At 35.3% G+C, this 12156-nt stretch overlaps 2 protein-coding genes across 4 annotated transcripts; one reads left to right on the top strand and one right to left on the bottom strand.

Moving 5' to 3' along the window:
* Nucleotides 1–315: 315 nt before the first annotated feature.
* On the top strand, nucleotides 316–3992 carry LOC100868243 (immediate early response 3-interacting protein 1). 3 transcript variants are annotated; one of them, XM_086914352.1, is made up of 4 exons: nucleotides 316–811; nucleotides 3175–3375; nucleotides 3590–3691; nucleotides 3761–3992. In XM_086914352.1, exons 2-4 carry the CDS (start codon nucleotides 3285–3287, stop codon nucleotides 3814–3816), a joined length of 249 nt encoding a protein of 82 aa, XP_086770478.1. In that variant the 5' UTR covers nucleotides 316–811; nucleotides 3175–3284; the 3' UTR covers nucleotides 3817–3992. The 3 variants fall into 3 exon arrangements, with proteins under 3 accessions (XP_086770478.1, XP_003692653.1, XP_086770479.1); XM_003692605.3 differs by having other exon boundaries at nucleotides 778–1113; XM_086914353.1 differs by lacking the exon at nucleotides 316–811 and adding an exon at nucleotides 2758–2861.
* Nucleotides 3993–8550: 4558 nt separating this feature from the next.
* Nucleotides 8551–11089, bottom strand: LOC100868122 (uncharacterized). The gene is made up of 2 exons (XM_003692604.4): nucleotides 10950–11089; nucleotides 8551–10358 (listed from the first exon to the last, which is right to left on the bottom strand). The coding sequence occupies exons 1-2, from the start codon at nucleotides 10965–10967 to the stop codon at nucleotides 9861–9863; spliced, it is 516 nt and encodes a 171-aa protein (XP_003692652.1). The 5' UTR covers nucleotides 10968–11089; the 3' UTR covers nucleotides 8551–9860.
* Between the last annotated feature and the right edge of the window lie 1067 nt (nucleotides 11090–12156).

Here is a 12156-nt window from a genome sequence, read left to right as displayed (position 1 = left end):
CTTTTATTTCTTCTGCCGTTTTCTTTTAGGCTAAAGTTCTTCCGAAAAATGATCGCTGCTTGTGTGCCGGATTATGGACAACAAGTCCTCCCTCATTCCAATTTGCTTGATCCTCACCTCCGGAGCCAGTTTGCGTGCTTCTTTGTCTTTGTTTGAAGAAAAGCCCAGTTCTCCGCTTTTTTCTACTTTTCTTAGTAACCCTCTATATACCCTTGATTTACCTGATCGTTTTATTGTCAGCAATTTTTTTATCACGTTGCTATTTCGTTGTTTCGTATTGTTACTAGAGAATGTGCTCGGCTGTGCGCACGCGCTGCCACAAGTATTTGTTAGTTTACATAGTCACGGTGCTGCTTCACCGTCCTCTTGTACGCCGGTGTCCCCTTTCGTCTCCTCTACCGTCTCCAATTTAGGTATATTTATATTATGAAATATATCTCACCCTTTTGTTCTTTCTTTTTTCCTTTTCCACCCAAGACAACGAAATTATATTTGGACACTGGTTGAATCAACTTTGAGATTCGTTTTCTTTTAATTTTATCCACCAAAACTTTCAAATATAACTAACGATATTTTAATGTTGTACAATTCTTCGATATATTTAATACCGTATATTGGAAATCTGCCTGGTGTCTCACAATTGCGTATATAGTGTGAACAGTGAAGAAAGTGTTTAAAAATCAAAGTGAAAACGAAATAGAAATGATTTTTTATACGACGTGAAAACGCTATCTCTATTCAAGACGACGAGGTTTCAACGACTGGTGTTCCTTGACTTGCTGCAGCTTTTAGCAACATCGACCCGGACTCGGTAGGCCCTCTGTTGAAACTAGCCAATCAGAAATACGTTGACCCCTCCACTTTTATGTGGCAATCATGTTGAGCATATGTCGGATGTATTCACGTTTGCTGACAAAACTTTAATATTTATTAAACAGGATAACTTTTGTCAAAGTGATTTTTTCAAATAATTTTTTGGAAAAAATTGATCAAAAATAATAAAAATATGAAGATATTTAGTGGTATTTTTTTTGAATAGTTGTATTAAAATCATCTAGAATGAATCAACAAACTATTCCATTGAATATGAATAGTCATTATAACTTTCCTCAGGTATGTTTATATTTATCTTCTAATTTTATTTAGACTTTATATTAAAAAAAGATTAACGAATCAAATTGGATACATAATTATATTAATTTTTCAAGCGATGACAAGATAAATCATTCTTAAAAAATCAATTAGAATTGTTTTCGATTGAAATGAATTGTTACCAGAACGTTCCTTTTGCCCCTCAATTGTTGAACGTTATGGCTCGTAAATTATTACCGTAACATGTCACGTAATTCTTAATAATTCTTAATTCTATGGTTTAAACATTTACTCATATTTCTCAGACGACAGTTTGTCGCCACTGTTGGTTATTATTTATTGCACGCAAAGCAGATACAGATGACATATTACGCGGTTCGTTTGAATCGAAAACAGAATTGTAATAATAAATGACGTTTGTTTACAGAAAAGCGAAAAACTTATAAATTTTGTCTATTACGATGGAATTACATGACTATTTTGATGATATTTATCCTAATTATTATCTAGTGTCGAAATCGTTCATAAATCGACCCTCTCTTTTCCTTTGCTGTTAACAGAACAAAGTCCACATTTATTTCTTCCATTTTCCCCGATTATATATAATGAACACGAGCGATCAGATACAATACATTTAACGTCATTATTGGCCTGTCAAATCATCACGTTCTAATACGGTATAAATCGTGGATATTGTTCATGTATTGACGTATGGTTGAATCATGAAATTTCTTTGAGTTCATTTATTTAATTATATTTAATTGTAATTTTTATTATTGTTTTGCTTTCGAAAAAATTTTACATAAATATAAAACTTTTATCGTTCGATGATTTGTATAATATTTCCAAGAAAATGAACCACACATGCATCAATGATAAATCTTTTATGATTTATGTGAAACTTTTCAATTAATATATAATTTTATTTGATTATTCGTTGGTTATTCATTTCGTTCATAAAATTTTATTATATTATAAGAAATGTTGAATCATCAGTTTGAATTCGTCATTGTTAAGAAAATATTACTTTTAATTGCAAATTTCCTATATTTTCTATTTACTAAATAAAACGTTTATTGTATATTTATGAAATCCTTTATTTTCTTTGAAATTATCACTGATTTTTGTATCCAAAACTTTTTCTCAGATTATTATATTTATATAAACATGACTTTTGAAACTATTGATTCACACATAATTCTCACAAATAGATTTTTTTTTCATTATTGTATAATTTATTAAATATATAATTATATAAATAATATTAAATTATATAATAATTTATTATTTTTTTATTATTTAAATATAATTTAATTTATTTAATTTAATTTATAATTTATTTTTAATTTATAATATATATTATATATACTTATTTATAATATATATATTTAATAATAAATATTTCTTTAAATTTTTATTTAAAAGCAAAAAAAAAAAAATTGCGTCGTACACGACACATTCGTCACACGAGTCATGAAAATAAAAAATTCCGATTTTTCTTGATTTATGTCAAATAATATCAGACTTCTTACTTACATCCACAAATTTTGCTTCCACGTGATATACATATGCTACGAACGTTATGCGATAAAATAATGAAAAGGTCATGAACGATCGGGAATAAAATAAAATGAAATCTAAGCTCTTTATAACTAAATAGACACACATGAAATGTTAACATAACTCAATTGAGAAGAGAATGTCGAATCATCTAGAAACAGTACTCCGGTTTAGAGGATCCTCGTTCCAAAAGCGTTACTGCCAAGAAGGTGTGCCTTGTCGGTCAATTATTATAAATAGAATAATGCCCCTAACAATTCGTTGTATTAACGCACTGACAATTTGTAAAGTTGAACGATTCTTTTGAAGATCACTTTAGAACCATTAACCATCTGGAAGCACTTATTAAAAATTATTAAAAAATTTAAAATGATCTTATTTCATAAATTCTTCAAATAATTTAAATTGATACGATATAAGTCAATAAAATTAGAAACAGATGGAAATTATATATAAATATATTTCAATAAAATAAGAATGATTCTTAATTTGAATTTTTTACGTAATTCTATTGCTTTTTAGTTTCTGATGAAGCCTAAAGATGGCAAATCAATTTTGAATCGATATATGAAGTTGTACTCGTCTGCCATCTTGTGGTGCTGCATAGAAAATATTTATCGTACCGATACAACATGGCGTTCACGTTGTGGGCACTTTTCGAGGTAACCGTGTTGTGTTTGAATGCTGTCTGTATTTTGAACGAAGAAAGATTTCTTGCAAAAGGTATATAATTTTATAATTACGATCATATTTTAATTTATTTATTTATAATATCTATTAAATTTCTATAAATATCGAATGAGAAAATTTATTGGTTAGGTTACATTTTGTACTTATATTTTGTTGTAGATAAATAAATATAATATATATATATATATATTGCAAATTTTTGTTTACTTTAATATTCCTTTAATCTTTTATTTTAAATTTTTTATAGTTGGCTGGGCATCGTGGCAAAATGTTCAAGGTTTTGGAGAAACTGCTACAGCTAAATCACAAATTTTGAATCTTATTAAATCGATACGAACAGTGGCACGAGGTATTAATAAAAAATTATTTTAATGAATTTTATCATTAATTTAAACGTATTATGTATTTTTTGTTACAGTTCCATTGATATTTTTAAATATCATAACAATAATTGTGAAACTGGTGCTTGGTTGAAAGAAACAATTGATGGTGTAAATAAGAGGACAATGCACAGTGAAAAGTCAAAACGTGATGTACATAAATGAATTAATTAAATTCTTTTATTTTTACCGCTGCATCAATAAGTAAAATGTTTCTAATTATAACACATTCTTAAATATTTTTATAATGCAAGTATTTTAAAAACGTAACAATATTTCTTTTCATTTCTATCAACGTTCTTATATCTTTTATATTATATCTTGAAATATCAACTATTTATTTATATCATTAGTTATTTCTTTTTTATTTTTATTTTTTATTCTTAATCATAAGGATAAAAAATTTTTCTGCACAAGATAATACAATAATATATAACCAATCTTTTATCATATCAAAGTACACATGTTTACATGTTTTAATATTCATTTAAAATGTCAACAAATTATTTCGAATTTTTTAAATCATTATTTTTCCATATGATCCAACAGTTCCTGTTCCACTTACACTAAACAACATCTGTTTCCTTCGTTTCGCCAATAACTACAAATAAATACACATCAACTAGCAAAACATAACAACATCAACAAGTCTATAAAAAGAAGTTCATCATATGATTTCAACGTATAACCGTAAGTTGCATAATTTCAACCATTTTATTGTTGTATAATAAGTAATTAAAAACTTACATCAAAAGAAATGATTATTAAAAGTTAAATACAAGAAATGTTTATTTTTAATTCTGTTTACTTAAACTATTTGTTAAAATTTTGTCGTAAATATTTCATTTTCTTAATTAACCAATTAAGATACTTTATTTTTTATAAAAAAAATAAGAGAAATTTAATCTCAAAAGTGCTATATTATCGCGAACTTCCGCTATATTTCCTTTTGCTACAGGTAATCATAAAAATCATAAATCAAACTACGAATGAATTGTAAATTATGTTCTATGTTATGGAAGGTTCAAGTAGTTGGCCATGTTCATCTTCTATATTTACAGACGATGTAATGGTGCGCGCGCGCGCGCGAGAAACCGATAATTTTCTCGTAACTTTCTCCCCTTCTTCGCTTTCTCAGGGTAGAAGTATCTGCATGCAATCAATGAACAAGTATCACGTCGACTTTACATTCTATCATTTGTCGTGACGTCTTAATTTTAATCGCATTTAAAACGTATCACATTCTATATTTTTTTTTAAAACGTATCGCATTCTATATTTTTTTAAATTCTATTTTTAAAAAGCGAGTTTATTAATTTTTTCGCGACTATCTTAAGATACGGATACCTATATTTATCACATTTTAAATAGACCCAGTGAATATGTTAAATCATCACGGAAATTCATTTGTTCGTGTCTGCTTAATCTTACATTAGAAATGATAAATAAATTCCAACCATTTCAATTTTCATCATTGCGTTTAATTTACACCGACGATTAATCTTGGATGCGTTCGCGATGGATTCGAACGGAAATCTTGAGGTAATATTCTAAAGAATCGGTCATTTCTGTTTGATTTCTTTCACCGCAATAGTTGCAAAGGTGATACACGCGCTTGTGCAATCAACCAATTTGCACAATTTCTGGGCACACAGGGACCCCTCTTAAAATTGCACCGCTTTTTTACCCCGTGTACTTTCCACAGTTGCAATTGCAAACTGCATTCCCGACTCCTTCGTCCAATACTTATCGACTTACATAACTGTAGATTCTCATTGGAGAGTCTGTCTTTCCTTCTTTTCTCAATTTTTTTCACCAATGGCCGAAGCTGTTCGATTCTCCGCTATTAGCTGTGCGGATTCACACGTGTAGGTCTTGATTTTTCATGGAATACAAATTTCTTATATAATGATTATCCTTCGTTTGTCGAACAACGTTGAACATACACAGTGCATACATTATCATATTTAAAAATATTTAATCAATAATTAGATGTAAAGTACGCATTAGATAGACAAAGTCAAATGACTTGTTGATTAAATTCATCGAGTCAAATCATTTGAATTAAAAAATTGAACAAAATGATGTTTAAATGTAGAAATTTAATGAAATAAGATAACGAATTAACCACAATACAGCCTACTGTTTTTTATTAGACTATAAAAATATGATAAAATGTATCTTTAATTAACGATTTATAAAAATAAATACTTCTTTCATTGGATTATGATGGAATAATTTTAATCAGTCATGTTTATGACATCAGAAATAATTGGCGTCAAAGATAAGAAAGAAAAAAGAGATATTTGTGAAATTTTTTTGATAATGAATTCCTCGTTTTTATTTTTTTTTTTTGCTGAAAATGAAATTTTGCTAATCTTAAACCAATTATAAATAAATGAATTATATAATTATAAATAAATGAAGGACGTGAGTAATCAGTCGTAATAATTCTTATCTAGTCCTATAATTATATAAAACACGACATACTCGAACAGATTAAAAAAAAATAAAAAAAACTCGTTCATCCGCACATTAATGAGAACAGGACCCGTATGTTAAGCAATTGGCATCAGCTGAAAAACTTGTGTCGCGGAAACGGGATTAGCGAAAGTAAAACAACGAGCAGGACCATTGTAAATGTGCACGTTTTACGAGCTCGACAAATTCTCTTCCCATAATTGGCCGAGTGGATCGCATTGTGCGTCACCATGCCCGCGTTTTTCTCTCCTTTCACACGCCGCGACTTCTTTGCCGTTGATAGATCGTATGATTATGCCTTCTTCGTGGAAAAAGTTCATTATAAATTTTGAAAAAATAAAATAATTAAACTCAATGAGAAATCTCTGTTTTAAGAGAGTTTTAAATGCGTATCGCAAGAGACAAAAATTGTATGTTTGAAAGAATATTTTCGATCATTTAAATATTCTGAATATAGTTTAGATATATAGATATATATTGCATCTTTGAAATTTTAATATATAAATTTTCTTTTTCTTTTATCATTTAGGTAAAACGTTTTACGTAACTGTGACGATTTTGAAATTAAGAATTCTTGGGGCATGTAATCTCACCCTACAAGTTCGAACTGGAGCATGGATGGATCTCGTTGCGTGCGCGTTTTTCTTCCTTTCGCACGGCTTCTGCCTGGCAGGCACGTTTATGGATTATGTACAGCTCTTACAAAATTTCACGGAGAATCTCACAGTTCCTCTTCTTCTCTCCTTTCCCCTTTCTCGACCTCGCCATCCCTGGAAGAGGCGTCGCACTTTCCCTGCTGGACTTCGTACGCGGTACATACGTAAGTCTTTTTAGAATGGCTGAATCGAAATTGATATTTCGATTTTCTCATGGTTAGCGAAAAAAATAATACTTTCTCGATTTCGAATATTTCTTTGTGAATTATAAAAAGATGTATCGAAACGTGCAACTGAAATTTTTCTTGCTAGGAGAACCAGATGGTGAACATAAAAAACGACAGCTTAGCAACAAAGTTACTAAGCTGATGTTTCAATCGCTACAAATCGCGAGGAAAGATTCTAGCGAGGGAATAGATTGGAAGCAACATCTTCTCTTTTCTTGTAACAACTTCCGCTCTTCCGATATCAATTTTTCATTGTCTATAATATCTTCCAAGCATCGAATATTTGCTTGATTTCTGAAAATTGCATTCTATATTTCTCTTGCGCAAGATCTGCAAGATTAGGCGCGACGAAGTTATGTAGAATAGAGAAATGTCCCAGTCCATAATGATTTAATTTAACTCTAATATAGGGTTTGCGATATATTCTTCATCATAGTGTGTTTAATTGCACTAGCCTCGCATTGCGAGATGCTGACTGATTACTCAATTCTGTTTGCTCCGATTACTCAATTTCTAATTACTTGATTTGCAGTGAATTCGATCGAGAGATTACTTCGAGCATAGTCAGAATTTTCTATACAAATATATTATTGATTCAATTATACTTTCAATTAGATGTATCTTAATGGATGCATCGTCCATTCCTCTCGTTGCACGATATAAATCTCATAAGGCACGGACGATGAGCTTCTCCAATGGAGGAAATTCTCATAGCTGACTTAATAAATCTGTTACGTGTACCACGATTGCATAAACAATGAAATCTAAACACACGTAAGCGATTTAATGCAGCGTATCACAACTCATTACTCAGCCTTTAAACGTTTCCATTATAGTTGTGTGTTATATCGAATCGCATGTATAAAAGTTTCCGGTAATTTTTGATAACACATTTCCCATCGAACGAATCTGCTATGGAATTTTGTCAATTTCGCCTTCGAAACGGTCTTGGTCTATTATTTGCCTCTCGAGAATACGTTTAAATCGACGTTGAATCGAGAGTACGTAAAATGTTGAAGAACTCGCGGGCGGGTAGAACAGCGAGGCGAGAACCACTTTCGAATCCCTGATCGGTGTCCAGACTTCTTCGGCCTGCTTTGCGAGCATCTGTTAAACGCTGAGAATTGACGTCACGTCCAGGCCGGAGAAGCCTCGTGTGCCCCTCGGGAAGGGAGGAGGGGCTGAACCGTTGGTTCTGATCGGTGCAGTGAAAGGAGAAAGGCGGCTGATGGACAAAAAGGAAAAGAAAAATTGATCGTCTTTAAAGGAGGAGGAATATTCACGTAGCTGCGGGCGAACACCCGCAGGGAGTGGATCGGAGCTTAGAATGAAGATCGAAGTCGTGAGATTCGAAAAGAGAAGAGAGATCGATGAGGAAAAGAGAAATTAAGAATGAGGAAAGAACGACGAGAGCCGGTGGAGAAGAGGTGGAGCGAAGTACACGACGAAATTGAACACAGGTGGTTGTTTCAACGGTGGCGACGTTTTTTTTTATTTTTTTCTACAAAAAAGCCTTTATACAAGTATAAAAAAATGCGTGGTTAAGGAGTAGCGTTTAAGACATATAAAAAATATAATGTATCTGTGTGTTTACGTGTATATTTGTGTCAGCGTCCGCTACGTTTCTCGATTTTCATTTCCTTTCAATTTCTTTTTTTTTTCTTCTTCTTCTTCTTTTTCTTCAATCATTCAATACGTTAGGCATCATTGATCTTTCTTGGAATAACTGTTTTAGGCCAGATTCGATGACGTACGCGTTCAGTTCCTCCTCGTACTCTTGGATGACGTAGCGTACGCTGTGGAAAGCGTGTAAATTGTATTTACAAGGCGCTTCTGTGCGCCGATCACGGCTTCGACTTCGGCTCCGGCATCACGGCTATATACCGTTTCGAAGTCACAACGAATGGTAGTAACGTTGAATCTCTTTTGAGATCGTTTTTTGCAGTAGTTTGTTTCTATTCTTTTTTTTTTTCTTTTCTTTTCTCTCTTTTTTTTATTTTTTTTTTTTTTTATTTTTTTTATCTTTTTCTCTTCGCGACAGCTCATTTTTATCACTTGTGGTACGTTCGTGATCCCTCGTGGATCCGACCGCGACGACGATGATTTTGGTACGATAAGAAAACGACACCCCGTCGACTCTCGGTTCGTTAAATCTAGCAGCCGATCGTTCGAACGTTTCAAGTTCACTCCACGAGCCCTGACCCGTTGAAGCGACGACCTTTTATTCCTCAACGAGCCAAAGATCTGGAGCTTCCGTTTGGTACGCACGCCCGCGATTCCTTCGAGGATCGTGGCCCGTTGAAGCGACGACGATTTGATTTCAACGAAACAGGATCCTTTGGAATCCCTGCTTGGAATGTTACCTTGTACGTACATCCTTTACGATCTTATTCTCCTCCTTTACCCCCCCTCCCTTCCCCTGAGAATCCTGACAACGTCGAACGACCACCGATATTATTCGTTTGTTTGAAAATACGATCTATCTTCTTAACGATTTATCCGTCTTACGACCATCTTCCGAGCGGAATAAGTTGGAGGATTCGAAGAATTCTCATCGTGTTTGGGGTAAAAATATTCTTACTACTCGATCGAACGTGGTAATCCTGGTACTTCTCGATCGGCCTCGATCATCTTGCCTCCGTTTCGTTGCCTCGAGTTTCAGCTCGGAAGATAATCGCGGTGGTCGACGCGGTGTCTCCATTCGCTCTCTCTCTTTCGCTCCTTCTCTCTCACTCTCCCATCATCCAATCTGCATTTGGTCCGATGATCGACATTTAGTACGGTGCACCGTAGCTACCGCTTGGTCTGCTCGGCACCCCGTAGCTTCCGCTCGGCCCGCTCGGATAGCCGCCAGGCCCTTGGCTCACTTGGTTGAACTGGGCCACCTGGATGGCCTGCCTGATTCCATCGAGATCGATGCCCACCACGCGGGTCTGGTAACTCGGCACACCGTAGGACGAGCTTGGAACACCGTATTGGGACGATGGGGCGCCGTAGCTCGAGCTAGGAGCGTAACCACCTCCGATGCCACCTCCGAATCCGCTGCTCTGTTCTTCCCTCAGCAGGATCTGACGGATCTGCTCGAGCAACGCGCCGTCGATCGATGCCCCCTCGCTAGTTTGATAGCCGGTGGACACTGCGGTGTATCCACCACCGCCACCGCCTCCACCGCCGCCACCACCGAAGGAATAACCACCCCCTGATGGTCTGCTGTAGCTGTAGCCGGACGGTGGCTCCGCGAGGGCGAACCCCGCTAGACCGACTATCATACACTGGAAAAAAGGAAAAGAAATGAGAAAGATATCGTGATTAATCGAGCACTTGGTGATGACGAAGTTAAAGATGAATAAGGTTAATAAAGTTCGTGGAAAAGTGAAACGTGAACCCCGAATGCGAGAAAGTAGTAAGTAGTCCGAAAAGGATTTGGATCCAGACGGCCGAGCAAAAGAAAATTCGAAACCGTGTTACGATCATCGAAGCGTGATCGGTGAACGAAAGAGGAGGATCGCACGATCGAGAGGGAAAGCAAGATATCGACGTGTTTAACTCGTGGAAACTCGAGTTGCGGGATAAAATAATCGATCGAGTAGGTAGATGATGTACGTGATCCTAAAAGAAAAAAAGATTATTAGAATTTCCGGCTGGAAAATGGATAGATGGACACGTTTGAATCGAGGAAATCGAGGACACCGATCACTCTTAAACCGAGCATCCCGCAGGTTTCACTTTTCGAAAAGATAATCTTACACTTTATCCATGCACTCTCACACTCTCTCTCTCTCTCTCTCTCTCTCTCTCTCTCTCTCTCGCTTATTTTCTCTCCGAGTCGGGATAAGATATTTAAGAGAATTTAGCGTGCTTACCGCGATCAGAGGATTCATGTCGGCTTCTGCGATGCCGCTCTGTTCTGTGACTCTGTGCAAGGTAGACCAGGGTCCTTTATACTCCACGAGAAGCAGGGGGATACTTGAAGCCCCCACGTAGAAGAAGAGACGGGGGCCTCTCGAGTGAGAGTAATTCAGCTGTGAGACGATTCTCTCTTCCCCTCCCTCTCCGCGCCACCCCTCTGTCCTTTCAATTGTGTTCGTCTCTCTCTTTCTCCGATGAACGATACATCTACTCTCATCCTCGTCGCACGTCAACCGATTCCTCGACCCTCTGCCTTCGGGAATAGCCGAATTTCGACGATCCAAACGGTTGCGAAACGGTTCTTCTTCTCTGGCTCGTCACGAAAGCCATCCCAAGTTGCGTCCTAGACCTAGACTCTTGGTACACATACTGCTTGCCTCGAGTCATCGGATGATTTCACAAATCTTTAAGTTTTAAGCCGATCGTAAAAACGACCGTTCGATTCGTTTCTTTGTAATTAAAATGGCGCAATAGACTTTTTTCGAAGTAAAAATTTCAACGTTCAATTATTGGACAATTTTGGACAATTTGTATTCGCTGTTTTATTTTATTTATCGCTCTCTCTCTCTCTCTCTCCTTCGCTTCACGATAGGCCTAGTTTGTAAATCTGTAAGTTGCGAAAAGATTGTTTGTACAGAAGTGCCGTTGTCGTCAAACTTGTGGCGTAATCGTCCAAGTTCTAATTCGAGATCGATCGATTCGTACGATGCGTGTTAAGTACGAATCGATGGTTCCAAATCTTGTTAAAATTTCTATTTGTATTCCACTGATATTTTCATCGACATCAGCCGCCTATTAGATTGAATAATAAACGATGCGCGGATTTCAAGGAATACAAATATTACTTATGCTTGAACAAATATACCAAAGGAAAAGTTGCTGGATTCTCGAATAATTTTAATTTTCTTGCGTTTAAACGCGAATCTCTGGATCCCGTATGGATCGAAATATGGATTTCCCTTTATTTCGTCGAAATGTCCGTTTTTCCATAAGGAAATTTCACTCGAATATCTCGTTCAATAATAACGACTAACCAATTCGAGCCTCGGAACGGATATCTCATAACCAATTTCCGCGTATTCTCGTCGAACCCGTTTCGTTTTTAGAGCACAGGAAGCAGCGATATTTCATTTTCACTTTAATTCTGTTAAATAATCTATC

The sequence above is a fragment of the Apis florea genome, unplaced genomic scaffold (genome assembly GCF_048593485.1).
Source record: "Apis florea isolate Af1SG1 unplaced genomic scaffold, ASM4859348v1 contig_3587_pilon, whole genome shotgun sequence".
Taxonomy (NCBI): Eukaryota; Metazoa; Arthropoda; class Insecta; order Hymenoptera; family Apidae; genus Apis; species Apis florea.
The sequence above is the reverse complement of the archived record's forward strand: the minus strand, read 5'-3'. Positions and strand labels throughout refer to the sequence as shown.